Source organism: Symphalangus syndactylus, chromosome 11 (genome assembly GCF_028878055.3).
Source record: "Symphalangus syndactylus isolate Jambi chromosome 11, NHGRI_mSymSyn1-v2.1_pri, whole genome shotgun sequence".
NCBI classification, from domain to species: Eukaryota; Metazoa; Chordata; class Mammalia; order Primates; family Hylobatidae; genus Symphalangus; species Symphalangus syndactylus.
The window spans coordinates 87,680,241-87,698,257 of record NC_072433.2 but is presented as its reverse complement, the minus strand read 5'-3'; the positions used below and the strand labels follow the sequence as shown (position 1 = coordinate 87,698,257).

Sequence of the window (18,017 nt, the reverse complement as noted above, 5' to 3'; positions counted from 1 at the left end):
GAAGTTTGAAAATAATTATGTTCTAACTTTCATAACAAAGATTAGACCAGGCAAGAATTGTGATGAACAGATGTTAAACATAGGGAGAAATTTAGATGAGAAATATGATATTTTCATGATTGTAATGCATGAATATATGCTCCTTGAAGAAAAAAAATCAGATAGATATAGAAGGAAAACTGAAGATGAAAAATAGACTGTTAACCTCTCTAACTCATCTTTTCCCCACTGGCAGCCAAACTTCACAAAGTCAGATTTTTTTGTTTTGTTTTGTTCTGCTCTCTAATGTATCTTAAACACATAGACCAGTGCTTGGCAAGTAGATAGCTGCTACATCATTCATTTGTTGGATAAATTGATGAATAGGTAAATACTAATGTGCTGTTCCTGTCACTCCACATGTGTGTGTGCATGTGTGTGTGTGTATATATATATATACATGTGTATATACATATATATATGATTGTTAAATGCCTGAGGCTGAGCATTTTGTCCATTTTTGTGCACTATTGTATACATCCTAGAGCTTAAGAGCTTAGTAGAGTGCCTGGGGCACATGGGAATTAATCAGTACTTTTAATGAAAGAATGAATCTATCCAATTTGCTCTGCCCAGTGGGATATCATCTTATAGCCACCTTCAATTCCTTATCATTAAAACTGATTTCACATTATCTGACCTATAATTCTGCTCCCAGAAATTAACCCTGAAAATCTGCCTCCAACAATAAAAAAAGACATTTGCACAAAGTTATTCCTTGCAGTACTATTTATAATTACAAAACAACTAAAAACTACCTAAATGTCAAACCATAGGTGACTGAATAAACCATGGTTATTATGCTATAGCCACTACTGAATAATATGCAGCTGTAAATATATATATATATAATAGCCTCCATAGAGTAATATGTAACTCTACGTCATATATGTTCATATACATATGACATAGTAAATGGCACGACTTATAGCTACATATTACTCTATTGTGATTATAATACATACATATATGGCATGACATAGAAAATATCAAGTACAACAAAAAAGTATAATAGAGCATATATAGCATATTACATCTTATGTAAGAAATGAGGTAAACACAAGAAATACATGTTTCTATCAACTTTTACCAAAAAATCTATAGTGAAGATAAACTAGAAAATAATGAAGTTGTTTATCTTCAAAGGATGAGGTGGGAAGAATGGAGTAGAGAGTGGAAAGTATACAAGAGAGACTAGAACTTTTGTGTGTGTCTGTATATATTTGCGTGTGTTTAAGTTTCATGTATAGTATTAACTTTTGGAAGTATGTTAGTGTTTTCCTTATAAAATAAAATAAAAACAGGAAAGGAAGAAGAAACCTAAAACAGAAAGCAAACTAAAATAAATTAAATTATATTTCAAATGACTACTATGAGCACACTGAAGAGGAGTGTGGGAAAGAACTAAGCCAAATTATTTATGAACACAGTATCTGACTATATATTCTTAGTACTGGACATGATGGGACACTGAGGAGAAAACTGCAAACTTTCATACATTCTTTTTAGAAAGTTTTTTTTTAAGCAAAGCAATTCTTTAATAGGCAAAGAAACTCAGAATCTAATTCAGTTTTATTATAAGACTGAACCAATTAGTAAAACTATTGAAGCCAGAGATCTCATGTCAGTGGAAAAACACAATTATGGAAAGGAAGCAGGCAAAAAAGAACCCAGTAGAGATAAATTGGAATGGGAAGTGTGAAGTGATAATATCTAAAGTACACATATATGTGTGTATATGCAAGCACATGGACACAGGTGTATTTATGTATATAATACATAAATACATACATTTAATGGAACTGTGTGCTGAAAGGCCCAGAAACAAAGTCCACCCAGTTGCAAAGAGTTTGCCTAGTGCCCATTCAAAGAAACCAGGGCTCTATGGAGAAATGCCAGATTTCAAGGCTAAATCCAAAAGAGTCTAGAACATCTGGTGAGGCTGGAAAGTAAGGAGGTACTTAAAAAACATGGGACCGAGTTACAAGGACAGAAACCATTTTGAAGAAGCTCCCATTGACCACATCTGAGACTACATGTGCACTAAAATAAGTACAGCAATGAATTATGAACCTTTGAAAAAGAGAAAATCATCATTACATATTGATGATAGACAAGGAAGAAGGGAAGGTTTTTACTTGTAGGAGAATGCCAATGCTGACTGGTGAACAGAAAAGAAATAATGAAGTTTGAAAATAATTATGTTCTAACTTTCATAACAAAGATTAGACCAGGCAAGAATTGTGATGAACAGATGTTAAACATAGGGAGAAATTTAGATGAGAAATATGATATTTTCATGATTGTAATGCATGAATATATGCTCCTTGAAGAAAAAAAATCAGATAGATATAGAAGGAAAACTGAAGATGAAAAATAGACTGTTAACCTCTCTAACTCATCTTTTCCCCACTGGCAGCCAAACTTCACAAAGTCAGATTTTTTTGTTTTGTTTTGTTCTGCTCTCTAATGTATCTTAAACACATAGACCAGTGCTTGGCAAGTAGATAGCTGCTACATCATTCATTTGTTGGATAAATTGATGAATAGGTAAATACTAATGTGCTGTTCCTGTCACTTTATTTAGATAGATATTAAAGAAGTTTTGCCTTATTTATTAAGTAAATTGGGTGAGATTACTAAATAACTCAAGATGATTTCATTCTTATCCCTGAAACATGCTTTACCATTATTATAACCAATTCTCGCTCTTTCACTCTCAAAACAGGACCTACATCTTGGTTAAGATGGTAATTAAGGAAGGTAATTAATACCTTCCAAAGCTGCTTAAATAATTCACTCCTCTCTGCCTTTCCTGCTGTAACTGTAATGCAAGTCATCCCATGCATTTGCACCATCTAACTACTTTTCTTCTTTGTCACCTTACTCTTTTTCTTGGTCTCCTTCAACCCATGCAGTCAGGGTAACCTTCAAAACATAACTTTGTAATCAAAGTTTCCCTTGTCTTAAAATTTTCAAAATGACTTTTTATGGCCTATAGAATTGAGGATTAGCATAGATTACAACTGTTTCATGAACTTTTTATTTCTCCATCTTTAGTGAGGTATAATTGGCAAATAAAAATTGGATATGCTTAAGGTGTTTACCTTGATGTTATAATGTGCATATACTACGTGAAACAATCACTGCAATCACGCTAATCAACATATCCATCACCTCTTGAGATTACCATATTTTTGTGTGTATCAAGAACACTTAACATCTACCCTCCTAGCAAACTTAAAAGTATACAATGCTGTATTGTATTGTTAACTATATTCACATTGTTGTACACGTTATTCATCTTGCATAGCTTATTCATCTTGCATAAATGAACTTACTCATTTTGCATAACTAAAATTTTGGATCCCTTGACTAACATCTTCCTATTTTCCCTTCTCTGCAGCCCCTGGCAACCCCTATTCTATTCACTACTATAAGCTTGACTATTTAGATTACATATATAAGTGAGATAATGCACTATCTGTCTTTCTATGTTTGGATTGTTTCAAATAACATAAATTCCTCCATGTTCATCCATGTTGTTGCAAATGTCCAGATTTTCTTCTTTTTTAAGGCTGAACAATATTCAATAGTATATTATACATGTAATTATGTATATTATATATACATATACATATCATACTTTTCAAATTCATTTATCTGTTGATATGGTTTGGCTGTGCCCCCATCTAAATCTCGTCTTGAATTGTAGCTCCCTTAATCCTCATGTATCATGGGAGGAACCTGGTGGGAGGTAACTGAAACACGGGGGCAAGTTTTTCCCATGCTGTTCTCATGATATTGAATAAGTGTCATGAAATCTGATGGTTTTATAAAGGGTGGTTCCCCTACACATGCTCTCTTGCCTGCCGTCATGTAAGATGTGCCTTTGCTCCTCCTTTGCCTACTGCCATGATTGTGAGGCCTCCCTAGCCATGCAGAACTGTGAGTCCATTAAACCTCTCTTTCTTTATAAATTACCCAGTCTCTGATATTTCTTCTAAGCAGTATGAAAACGGACTAATACATCTGTCAGTGCACATTTAGGTTATTTCCACAGCTTGGTTAATGTGAATAATGCTGCAGTGAACATGGGAGTGCAGATCTCTCTATGCAATAATGGTTTCCTTTGTATATATATCCAGCAGCAAAACTGCTAAATCATAAGGTAATTATATTTTTAATTTATTGAGGAATTTCTGTACTGCTTTCCATAACAGCTGTGCCAACTTATATTCCCACCAACATAATACAGGGGTCATGTGCCCATTTTAAAATCAGATTATGTGAGATTTTTGGCTATTAACTTACATGCATTCCTTATAAATTTTGGATATTAACTCATATATATATGTATACACATATATGGTTTATAAATATTTTGTCCCATTATTAAAGTTCCTTTTCACTCTGATGATTATCTACTTGGCTGTGCAGAAGCATTTTAGTTTGATGCAACCCCATTTGTCTATGTGGACAGCACTGTCAAATGCTTTTTCTGTGTTTACTGAAATGATCCTGTGGCTTTTTTTCTTTCAACCTATTAATGTGTTGTATTGCATTGATTTGCATGTGTTGAAAGATATTTGCATTCCAGGGACAAATCCCACTTAATCATGGTGTATCATCATTTTAATACGCTGCTGAATTTGGGTAACTAGCATTTTATTGAGGATTTTTGTATCTATGTTCATCAGGAGTATTGGCCTGCAGTTTGCTTTCCTTCGTCTGGCTTTGGTATCAGGATAACACTAGCCTCATAAAATGAGTTTTAAAGTGCTTCTTCTTCTATTTGTCAGAATAATTTGAGAAGGATGAGTATTAATTCTTCTTTAAATGTCTGGTATAATTTACCCATGAAGCCGTATGGTCTTGGACATTTCTTTGTTGGAAAGTTTTGACTACTGATTCAATTTCCTTATTTGTTACTTGTCTGTTTGGACTTTGAATTTCTTCTTGATTCAAGTTTCATAGATTGTATGTTTCTAGGAATTTATCCATTTTTCTAGGTTATCAAATTTGTTGGTATATAATTGTTCATAATAGTCTCATGTCTTCTTTAATTTCTGAGGTACCCATTGTAATTTCTTCTCTTTTATTTCTGATTTTATTTGAGCCTTTTCTTTTTTGCTTAGTCTAGCTAAAGGTTTATTGATTTTATCTTTTCTATAAACAAAATCTTAATTTTATTGATTTTTCTCATTGTCTTTTTCAACTCTATTTAACGTATTTCTATTATAATCTTAATTATTTCCCTCGTTCTGCTAATTTTAGGCTTAGGCTTAAAGTGTTTTTCTTTTGCCACTTTCTTAAAGGGTAAAGCCAGGTTGTTTATTTGAAGTCTTTCTTCTTTCATAACATAGGTATTTATTGCTATAAACTTCTCTCCTAGCAATGCTTTTGCTGCATCCCATAAGTTTTGTTACGCCATTTTTTCTGGTATCAAAATAGCTTTTAAAATTCCCTTTGATTACCTATTTGACCCAATAATTGCTCAAGAGTGTGTTGTTCAGTGTATTAGTCCATTCTTTCATTGCTATAAAGACATACCTGAGACTGGGTAATTTATGAAGAAAAGAGGTTTAATTGGCTCGTGGTTCTGCAGAATATACAAGCATGGTGCTGACATCTGCTTGGCCTCTGAGCTTGTATCAGGGAGCTTTTACTCATGGTGCAAGGTGAAATGGGATCAGGTACTTCAAATGGTAAATATAGGAACAAGGAGGAGCAGGTGCTACACACTTAAAACAACCACATTTCACAAGAACTCACTATCATAAGGACAGCACCAAGCCATGATGGATCAGTCCCCATGACCCAAACATCTCTGATCAGGCTTCAATTCCAGCATGGAGGGTTACAATTGATATGAGATTTGGCCTGGAGGTATATTCAAACTATATCTTTTAGTTTCCACATATTTATAATTTTTCCTGTTTTCCTGCTGTTATTGATTTCTATTTCTATTCCATGGAGGTTGGAAAAGACACTTGGAATAATTTCAGTCTTCTTAAAGTTGTTAAGACTTGTTTTGTGACCTAACATGATTTATCTCAGAGTGCATCCCATGAGCACTTGAGAAGAATGCGAATTCTTCTGCTGTTGGGTGCAAAGTTCTGTATATATCTGTCAGGTCCATTGGTCTATAGTGTTGTTTAAGTCAGAGGTTACTTTATTGATTTTCTGTCTAGATATTCTATTCATTATTGTAAGTGGGATATTAAAGTCCCATAAATTATTTTATGGCTGTCAATTTCTTGCTTCAGATCTGTCAATATTTGCTTTATAATTTAGGTGCTCTGATAGAGTCATACTAATTGTCATATCTTCCTGGTGAATTGACTCTTTTACTATGTAATGATCTTTTTTTTGTCTCAAGAGAAGTTTTTGACTTAAAATCTAATTTGTCTGATATAAATTTAGCAACCCCTGCTTTGTTTTGGTTACCATTTGCATGGAATATCAGTTTCTGTCCCTTTTCTTTCATCTTATGTGTGTCTTTAATTGAAAGTGAGTGCCTAATGAACAGATGCAATTGTTTTGTTCATGTTTGCCTACTCAGGCTGTAATACTATTAAAATGTATAATTGATGAACATATTTGTATTAAATGAACAAATTATCAGCATTACTAAAAGTTCCTTTGTGTGTGCATATGTATAAACAGCTTAGATAGATAGATAGATGGATAGACATATATAGATATAAATATAGATACACAGGACTTAGTAGTCCAATTTTTGTTGAGTCATCTTCTTTTCTGTAATCCTAAGATTTCTGTTTTCTTTGCATTTGTACCTGACTCTGGACTCTAATTCTCCTTCAGCCAAGTAATCCCTCTAGATTCCAAGATGTCTTTCCTTATTAGGTTGAATCTTTGTTGCCTTTTTTCCCCACTCTATTTACATTGGCATTTATTCTATACTCATGTCATTTTATTTATCTAAACCTCTTAGGAAAGGTCTTAACACTTACTGAGAACAGATCTCAGTATATATATTACAGTTATATGATCAGACCATAAACAATTAGCCCCCCAATTCTGCAAGGCAGCACTATTTACAAACACTAGAACCCAAACTAAAAAGAAAATATCTTCAGAATACAAAAAGGAAACTAAGTTTACTAAGTATTTCTCTCACACACACACACGAACACACACGCACACAAACACACACGCACACACATACCCGAGTTAATACATATTGCAAGAATGAAGAAGTTAATGGGTCCTAGGCTTAATAACTGGGTGATGAAATAATCTGTACAACAAAACCGCATGACACAAGTTTACCTATGTAACGACCCTGCACTTGTACCCCTGAACTTAAAATAAAAGATAAAAAAAAGAAGAAGAAATTTTTAAAAATTATTTTGAGATGGTATTCTATTGTTTGTATCTATTTGAGCAAAACAATGTGAATGTGAGCTATGGGGTAGATAGCAAAAAGAACTTCAGTAAACAGAACTGAAGAAACTGTGTTGGAATACAAGCTGTTAAATGAAAGTCTATTTTTACTTCTTCAGTTTACTTGGCAAAGACTTGCTTCCTGATTCATGGAATTCAACTACTGGAATACTTACCTTCGAGGATGATTGGCATCAAACAATGTGTTGTCATCATCCTCATCATCTTGTTCTAAAGGTGTCAATTCCATATTTTCTATATTAGTGTCCAAAACTCCGTATCTCCTAGTCTTTCGGTTTCTTCTTCTCATCCTATCAAATAGAACAAATTAATGAATAAAAGTTATTTAATATGGCATAGTTTATATTTATTTGTAAAATAAATTATTATTCTATTTCTGACATAGGAAACACTCAGTATCAGAATGGTTACATTTCAGAAATGCAACAAATTTACCACCTAGGATTAAACTTCTTGAAACAAAACCTGCCCATACGTGTTTAAGTGCCATCGCCTGTTTCTTCTGTCTGACATACTCTCTTCTCTGTGTCAACTGATGGTGTTGACAAATAGCTTTTAAGCCTTAATTCAGGTACCGTACTTTAAGCCATAATTTTTAAAGGCTTAGGTCAGGTACTTCTTTACTGAAACCTCTTGCTCCAGCCTTTTCCCCATGTCCTCCATGCTTTCTTACCACTGTTTAGATGCCCCTCTAAGAAACTGTATGTATATACATATTCACAGACTAAACTGATAGCCCACAACTCTAGCTGCACACCAGAATTACCTGGGAGTATTTTTTAAAGTCCCATGTTTAGGCCATAACTGAATCAAAATGTACAGCAAAAAAGAACTAAATATGAATATTTTGTTGAGTTTCTAAATGTGATTCCAATGTGATATAAACCATTAACTGAGATCAGTGGTTCTTGCAGTGTGGTTCTCTGGATCAGCAGAATCACAGTCACCTAGGAACTTACAAGAAATGCAAATCTTCATGGCTAGCCCAGACCAAGTGAATAACACACTTTGAAGGTGGGGCCCAGACACCTGTGTTTTAACAAACATTTATTATGCTTTCGATGCATATTCAAGTTTGAGAACCACTGGCTTAGAGAAATTCAAAAGATTCAAGGGTGCTTAACATTCATTATTATTAGCCGTATGTATGAAATCTCAAGATTTAGAGTCCTACTTCCAGTTTGGGTCTCAAATAACTTGTTCTTTTCCTTCAAATCAATTACCTTAATCTGCATTCCTATGTGCTGATGTATATGTTTATGTGGGGTTTATTCATCTGTCTCTCCCACTAAGTTCTCTGAGGGCAGCAACCAAGACTGCTTTATTCACCACTACGTAACCACTTTCTAGCACAGCGATGTATCAATTAAGATGTTCTTCAATTAATTGTTGAGGGACTTCTGCCTTGGCAACTAAAACCGTGACCCTGCAAGGAATGCCTAAGTCATCTCCAACGCAACAGCTTCAACTCCACACACAGCAAAATGTGTTTCACAAGAGTGTCCATTGGAGTTTGAAAACAAAATAGAAAATATTTCAGCAAGTTATCACAAATAAAATCAGTTTACATAAATTCTGATTTACTCTGTTTGACATACATGGGATAAGAAATACTTGGGCTATAACATCAACTGTAAAGAGCAACATGAGACTCCTCAAACATGACAGTGAAGCTCCTGGAAAACAAACATACCTTCAACAACAATGGAGTCTTATTAAGCATCAGGTATGATATTAGCACCTGGGGGTAAAGTGCCTGGTCTCAGTGTTAAAATTTACAAAATGTTACTAAGTGTGAGCACAAACCAAGAAAATTTCCACCAGTCATTACCTATAGAGCTATCTATATACAAGTCTAAAGTGATGGAACAGGAAACAGAAAGTTAAGCATAGTATTTAAAGTTACAAATGTAACTAATGAAAGGGTCAGTAAATATTAGTACTAGCAAAAATGAAGCAGTATGAAATACAAAGAACTCTTTCTTTCATAGTGAGAAAATAAGTATGTTTAGGTTGTTACATTAACAAGTATGTGTGTGTGAGTGTGTGTGTGTGCCCACACACGCACTCACACACACCATGTAGACCAGAGGTCTAAACTTTCTCTGTAAAAAACCCAGGCAAACAGGTCTGGAGTGGACCTCCAGCAAACTCCAACAGACCTGCAGCTGAGGGTCCTGACTGATAGAAGGAAAACGAACAAACAGAAAGGACATCCACACCAAAACCCCACCTGTATGTCACCAACATCGAAGACCAAAGGTAGATAAAACCACAAAGATGGGGAAAAAACAGAGCAGAAAAACTGGAAACTCTAAAAAGCAGAGCGCCTCTCCTCCTCCAAAGGAACGAAGCTTCTCACCAGCAACTGAACAAAGCTGGATGGAGAATGACTTTGACGAGTTGAGAGTAGAAGGCTTCAGACGATCAAACTACTCTGAGCTAAAGGAGGAAGTCTGAACCCATGGCAAAGAAGTTAAAAACCTTGAAAAAAAATTAGATGAATGGCTAACTAGAATAACCAATGCAGAGAAGTCCTTAAAGGATCCGATGAAGCTGAAAACCATGGCATGACAACTACGTGACGAATGCACAAGCCTCAGTAGCCGATTAAATCAACTGGAAGAAAGGGTATCAGTGACGGAAGATCAAATGAATGACATGAAGCGAGAAGAGAAGTTTAGAGAAAAAAGAATAAAAAGAAACGAACAAAGCGTCCAAGAAATATGGGACTATGTGAAAAGACCAAATCTATGTCTGATCGGTGTACCTGAAAGTGATGGGGAGAATGGAACCAAGTTGGAAAACACTCTGCAGAATATTATCCAGGAGAACTTCCCCAATCTAGCAAGGCAGGCCAACATTCAGATTCAGGAAATACAGAGAACACCACAAAGATACTCCTCGAGAAGAGCAACTCCAAGACACACAATTGTCAGATTCACCAAAGTTGAAATGAAGGAAAAAATGTTAAGGGCAGCCAGAGAAAGGTCGGGTTACCCACAAAGGGAAGCCCATCGGACTAACAGCTGATCTCTTGGCAGAAACTGTACAAGCCAGAAGAGAGTGGGGGCCGATATTCAACATTCTTAAAGAAAAGAATTTTCAACCCAGAATTTCATATCCAGCCAAACGAAGCTTCATAAGTGAAGGAGAAATAAAATACTTTACAGACAAGCAAATGCTGAGAGATTTTGTCACCACCAGACGTGCCCTAAAAGAGCTCCTTAAGGAAGCACTAAACATGGAAAGGAACAACTGGTACCAGCCACTGCAAAAACATGCCAAATTGTAAAGACCATCGAGGCTAGGAAGAAACTGCATCAACTAACGAGCAAAATAACCAACTAACATCATGATGACAGGATCAAATTCACACATAACAATATTAACCTGAAATGTAAGTGGGCTAAATGCTCCAATTAAAAGACACAGACTGGCAAATTGGATAAAGAGTCAAGACCCATCAGTGTGCTGTATTCAGGAAACCCATCTCATGTGCAGAGACACACATAGGCTCAAAATAAAGGGATGGAGGAAGATCTACCAAGAAAATGGAAAAAACAAAGGCAGGGTTTGCAATCCTAGTCTCTGATAAAACAGACTTTAAACCAACAAAGATCAAAAGACACAAAGAAGGCCATTACATAATGGTAAAGGGATCAATTCAACAAGAAGAGGTAACTATCCTAAATATATATGCACCCAATACAGGAGCACCCAGATTCATAAAGCAAGTCCTTAGAGACCTACAAAGAGACTTAGACTCCCACACAATAATAATGGGAGACTGTAACACCCCATTGTCAACATTAGACAGATCAATGAGACAGAAAGTTAACAAGGATATCCAGGAACTGAACTCAGCTCTGCACAGAGTGGACCTAATAGACATCTACAGAACTCTCCACCCCAAATCAACAGAATATACATTCTTTTCCGCAGCACACCACACTTATTCCAAAACTGACCACATAGTTGGAAGTAAAGCACTCCTCAGCATATGTAAAACAACAGAAATTATAACAAATTGTCTCTCAGACCACAGTGCAATCAAACTAGAACTCAGGATTAAGAAACTCACTCAAAACCGCTCAACTACATGGAAACTGAATAACCTGCTCCTGAATGACTACTGGGTACATAACGAAATGAAGGCAGAAATAAAGATGTTCTTTGAAACCAATGAGAACAAAGACACAACATACCAGAATCTCTGGGACACATTCAAAGCAGTGTGTAGAGGGAAATTTATAGCACTAAATGCCCACAAGAGAAAGCAGGAAAGATCCAAAACTGACACCCTAACAGCAAAATTAAAAGAACTAGAAAAGCAAGAGCAAACACATTCAAAAGCTAGCAGAAGGCAAGAGATAACTAAGATCAGAGCAGAACTGAAGGAAACAGAGACACAAAAAACTCTTCAAAAAAATCAATGAATCCAGGAGCTGGTTTTTTGAAAAGATCAACAAAATTGATAGACCACTAGCAAGAATAATAAAGAAGAAAAGAGAAGAATCAAATAGACGCAATAAAAAATGATAAAGGGGATATGACCACCGATCCCACAGAAATACAAACTACCATCAGAGAATACTATAAACACCTCTCCACAAATAAACTAGAAAATCTAGAAGAAATGGATAAATTCCTCGACACATACACCCTCCTAAGACTAAACCAGGAAGAAGTTGAATCTCTGAAGAGACCAATAACAGGCTCTGAAATTGAGGCAATAATTAATAGCTTACCAACAAAAACAGTCCAGGACCAGATGGATGCACAGCCGAATTCTACCAGAGGTAAAAGGAGGAGCTGGTACCATTCCTTCTGAAACTATTCCAATCAATAGAAAAAGAGGGAATCCTCCCTAACTCATTTTATGAGGCCAGCATCATCCTGATACCAAAGCCTGGCAGAGACACAACAAAAAAAGAGAATTTTAGACCAATATCCCTGATGAACATCCATGCAAAAATCTTCAATAAAATACTGGCAAACTGAATCCAGCAGCACATCAAAAAGCTTATCCACCAAGATCAAGTGGGCTTCATCCCTGGGATGCAAGGCTGGTTCAACATATGCAAATCAATAAACGTAATCCAACATATAAACAGAACCAACGACAAAAACCACATGATTATCTCCATAGATGCAGAAAAGTTCTTTGACAAAATTCAACAACCCTTCATGCTAAAAACTCTCAATAAATTAGGTATTGATGGGACGTATCTCAAAATAATAAGAGCCATCTATGACAAACCCACAGCCAATATCATACTGAATGGGCAAAAACTGGAAGCAGTCCCTTTGAAAAGTGGCACAAGACAGGGATGCCCTCTCTCACCACTCCTATTTAGCATAGTGTTGGAAGTTCTGGCCAGGGCAATCAGGCAGGAGAAGGAAATAAAGGGTATTCAATTAGGAAAAGAGGAAGTCAAATTGTCCCTGTTTGCAGATAACATGATTGTATATCTGGAAAACCCCATCATCTCAGCCCGAAATGTCCTTAAGCTGATAGGCAACTTCAGCAAAGTCTCAGGATACAAAATCAATGTACAAAAATCACAAGCATTCTTATACACCAATAACAAACAGAGAGCCAAATCATGAGTGAACTCCCATTCACAATTGCTTCAAAGAGAATAAAATACCTAGGAATCCAACTTACAAGGGATGTGAAGGACCTCTTCAAGGAGAACTACAAACTGCTGCTCAACGAAATAAAAGAGGATACAAACAAATGGAAGAACATTCCATGCTCATGGGTTGGAAGAATCAATATCGTGAAAATGGCCACACTGCCTAAGGTAATTTACAGATTCAATGCCATCCCCATCAAGCTACCAATGACTTTCTTCACAGAATTGGAAAAAACTACTTTAAAGTTCATATGGAACCAAAAAAGAGCCCGCATTGCCAAGTCAATTCTAAGCCAAAAGAACAAAGCTGCAGGCATCACGCTACCTGACTTCAAACTATACTACAAGGCTACAGTAACCAAAACAGCATGGTACTGATACCAAAACAGAGACATAGACAAATAGAACAGAATAGAGCCCTCATTAATAATGCCGTTTATCTACAACCATCTGATCTGTGACAAACCTGACAAAAACAAGAAATGGGGAAAGGATTCCTTATTTAATAAATGGTGCTGGGAAAACTGGCTAGCCATATGTAGAAAGCTGGAACCAGATCCCTTCCTTACACCTTATTCAAAAATTAATTCAAGATGGATTAAAGACTTACATGTTAGACCTAAAACCATAAAAACCCTAGAAGAAAACCTAGGCAATACCATTCAGGACATAGGCATGGGCAAGGACTTCATGTCGAAAACACCAAAAGCAATGGCAACAAAAGCCAAAATTGACAAATGGGATCTAATTAAATTAAAGACCTTTTGCACTGCAAATGAAACTACCATCAGAGTGAACAGGCAACCTACAGAATGGGAGAAAATTTTTGCAATCTACTCATCTGACAAAGGGCTAATATCCAGAATCTACAATAAACTCCAACAAATTTACAAGAAAAAACCAAACAACCCCATCAAAAAGTGGGCAAAGGACATGAACACACACTTCTCAAAAGAAGACATTGATGCAGCCAAAAGACACATGAAAAAATGCTCATCATCACTGGCCATCAGAGAAATGCAAATCAAAACCACATTGAGATACCATCTCACACCAGTTAGAATGGCGATCATCAAAAAGTCAGGAAACAACAGGTGCTGGAGAGGATGTGGAGAAATAGGAACACTTTTACACTGTTGGTGGGACTGTAAACTAGTTCAACCATTGTGGAAGTCAGTGTGGCGATTCCTCAGGGATCTAGAACTAGAAATACCATTTGACCCAGCCATCCCATTACTGGGTATATACCCAAATGATTATAAAACATGCTGCTATAAAGACACGTGCACACGTATGTTTATTGCAGCACTATTTACAATAGCAAAGACCTGGAACCAACCCAAATGTCCAACAATAATAGACTGGATTAAGGAAATGTGGCACATATACACCATGGAATACTATGCAGCCATAAAAAATGATGAGTTCATGTCCTTTGTAGGGACATGGATGAAGCTGGAAACCATCATTCTGAGCAAACTATTGCAAGGACAAAAAACCAAACACTGCATGTTCTCACTCATAGCTGTGAATTGAACAATAACATATGGACACAGGAAGCGGAACATCACACACCGGGGCCTGTTGTGGGGTGGGGGGAGGGGGGAGGGATAGCATTAGGAGATATACCTAATGTTAAATGATGAGTTAATGGGTGCAGCACACCAACATGGCACATGTATACATATGTAACAAATCTGCACGTTGTGTACATGTACCCTAAAACTTAAAGTATAATTAAAAAAAAAAGCAACCCATCCCAAATGAAAAAAAAATTAGATAGTATTTTATGCTCTGTAGGACACACTCTACTACGTATTCATTTAAATTTTCGTTTTGTTTACCACCCTTAAAAATATATAGATGGATGATTGATAGATAGATAGACAGACAGATAGAGAAAACATTCTTAGCTCTTAGGCCTTACAAAAACATCAGAAGAAGGAATTTGGCCGGTGGGACATACTTTGCTAACCTCTGATTTAGACTTATGAAAGTAATTAGCAAACAAAAGAAAAAATAAATGTATTGTCTTTAGAAAGTAGAAATAGAAAAATAGTCCGGGTGTGGTGGCTCACACCTGTAATCCCAACACTTTGGGAGGCTGAGGCGGGCGAATCATCAGGAGTTCGTGACCAGCCTGGCCAGCATGGTGAAATCCTGTCTCTAGTAAAAATACAAGAATGAGCTGGGCACGGTGGTGTGCGCCTGTAATCCCAGCTACTCGGGAAGCTAAAGCAGGAGAATGGCTTGAACCTGGGAGGCAGAGGCTGCCCTGAGCTGAAATGAAACCACTGCACTCCTGCCTGGGTGACAGAGGGAAGACTCTGTCTCAAAAAAAAAAAAAAGATAGAAAAATAGAGGGAACTTAGTTTACTATTGGTGCTTTTGAAACATATCATTTAATGATATCTGCCTGCAATTGTTTGATTTTAAAAAGTGATTACATAAGAGTGAGTGAAACTAGTTGGAAACATAAGTTAAGGATATTGAGAGTTATAATTTCTCTTTCCTTTTGTCAGTCTTTTGCTCAGTTTTTGAAACCATATGGGTTCCAAACATTCTGACATTTTTAGTCAATGAAGTTAATGTCATGTGAAATTATTTTTGGAAACAAACTAGATTCTCCCAGGTCATATATATCAAACAGTCAATATGTTAACCTGTCATTGTTAGTCACAGGACATGTTGGCTAGTCTCAAAACAAACAAAAATGATATGAATGTAGAGTTTAAGGGCTTTAACATTCAGCTCATCTGATGTTCGTCTCTACATTCAAAGTCTTTAACGATTCCTAATCTTACAATGAGCGGTCAAACTAATTTGCCTAATAATACTATTTTCCCTATCTGTGTATAGCCTAAACATTTGGCTGCATTGGTTTGAACATTTTATTCTTTATTCTATCGTTTAATTTAAATGTGTATGTAAATACTATCTTCTAAAAATGAATCCAACTCTTTAGAAACAAGAACCTATTTCATATATAAAAATAGAATATTGTTAGGCATCAAATAAATGGGTGACGCAGTTCAAGTCTAAATGAATTTACTGTTTTAGTATATGTACTGACTTATCCAAGAATGAGTAAAAAATACTATATATTATTAAATAAAATTTAAACTAGAAATGTAATTTCTCTAAAAATGTCTTTGCTCAGTCCAAAGTTATAGGCAGTGATAATTACGTGGTCATACAGCTACATGTCCACATAAAAGCATCAACTATAATAAAACACACACACTGTATTACTATATGGGGTGATTCATCTCAAGGAGCAAAAAAAAAGCAATTTCAAAGCTTTCAAATAACTTGGGTGATTCAACAAACACTACCGAAAATACTAACAAACATTAAGCGTAAAATAAAATACACATTAAAACACACCAAAATTTTAAGTAAAAAGGCTACTTTGTCTTTTAATATGCATTGTGTATTATTTTTAAACAAAAGAAAAAGCAGAGCTTTAATATCTATGCAATTTTAATAGCCACAGTTCTTTTCTTACAAATGAATGTCTTCATTAGGCTCATGACACCCAAACTCATCTATATGTGTGTTGACAATTACATATATATAATACACGCACATGTAGATATAGACAAAGATATGCACACTTTTCTACTAGACATAGTAAATGCATTTGGAAATATAGAAACAAATTTTGCCAGCTTCTAATGAAAATAAAAATGGAGACTTTATCTACAAATTTGTACAGAGGAAAGTATGGAAGCCTGAGCAGGCAAAAGAAAAAAGCTATATGGTTATTCATATAGAATTATGTTCACTCATCACCTGGTATGCACAGATAAATGATCCTAGTCAGATGCTTTCTAGGTATTCAAATTAATATTCAAATAGCTGCCTTAATACAGATGCAGATTCCTTAATGTTCCAATACACTCAGGTTGGTAAGAACTATTTCTCTTCCAATAACATGTATATAAGTTAGAAAATCAAAATAAAACTAAACCACTAAAGTAAGCTTGATAAAATTTTGTGTAGAAATATGTGATGCCACATAAAATAAACACAACAGAATAAAATTCCATTTCATTTCACTGCTGTATGAAAGGCAGAACACTGATCAATGTAACTTGCTGTAGCTTGAAATATCCACCTGATTTAAGTTTGCTGTAATTTGCCATATCTACCTGATTTGATTTTTTCTCTTCTTTTTTTTTTAACTAAGCATCTGTAGGGTAATATTATTCCTTAATTTCTTTTATAGCAAATTCAAAGCTAGACTGAGGAATATATTATTTACTATACACACACATATACACACTCCCCCATGTGGTTAGACATAACAAGGAAACAGTGAATAATAATCTATAACTAAAATAAAATTTTTTTCTTGACTATTCTTAGAAAAAAGTAAACTAGTGACCAAGAATAAAGGTGAAACTTTCTTTACTGCTGAAACATAAATGAATAAAAATTAGTGAACCACAATTGTAGTTGTCTAGAACTTCATCAGGAAGTCCAACCCAATTGAATATATGACACATAGTAAAAATTCTTTTGACCAATTTGACATCATTCTCATCTTTATTCCCCATTTCTACAACCTAATCCATCAGTTGTCAGTTCCACTTCTTCAAGAATCAGATACTAATAAGGGATGTGTCTGCATGTTACAGGTTGAACTGTGTCTTCCAAAAATTCATATGTTGACGTCCTAATCCCTGGTACTGCAAAATGTGACCTTATTTAGAAATAAGGTCTTTATAGAGGTAATCAAGTTAAAATGAGATCATTAAGGTAGGCCCTCATCCAATGTGACTGATGTCCTTATAAACAGGGAAATTTTGGAGACAGACACGCACACAGGCAGAACGCCATGTGAACATGAAAACATCATCAAAAAGATCAAGAGAGGCCAAGAACAGATCCTTCCCTCAC

The 18,017-nt window shown here is 35.5% G+C and overlaps 1 protein-coding gene across 1 annotated transcript in view; it reads right to left on the bottom strand.

The window, feature by feature from the left end:
- Positions 1-18,017, bottom strand: part of FAM174A (family with sequence similarity 174 member A) — a 51,358-nt gene that overhangs the window by 16,900 nt on the left and 16,441 nt on the right. The window contains exon 2 of the mRNA XM_055297575.2: positions 7,626-7,760. Coding sequence (XP_055153550.1) covers positions 7,626-7,760 — 135 coding nt within the window. The remainder of the gene's footprint in view (positions 1-7,625; positions 7,761-18,017) is intronic.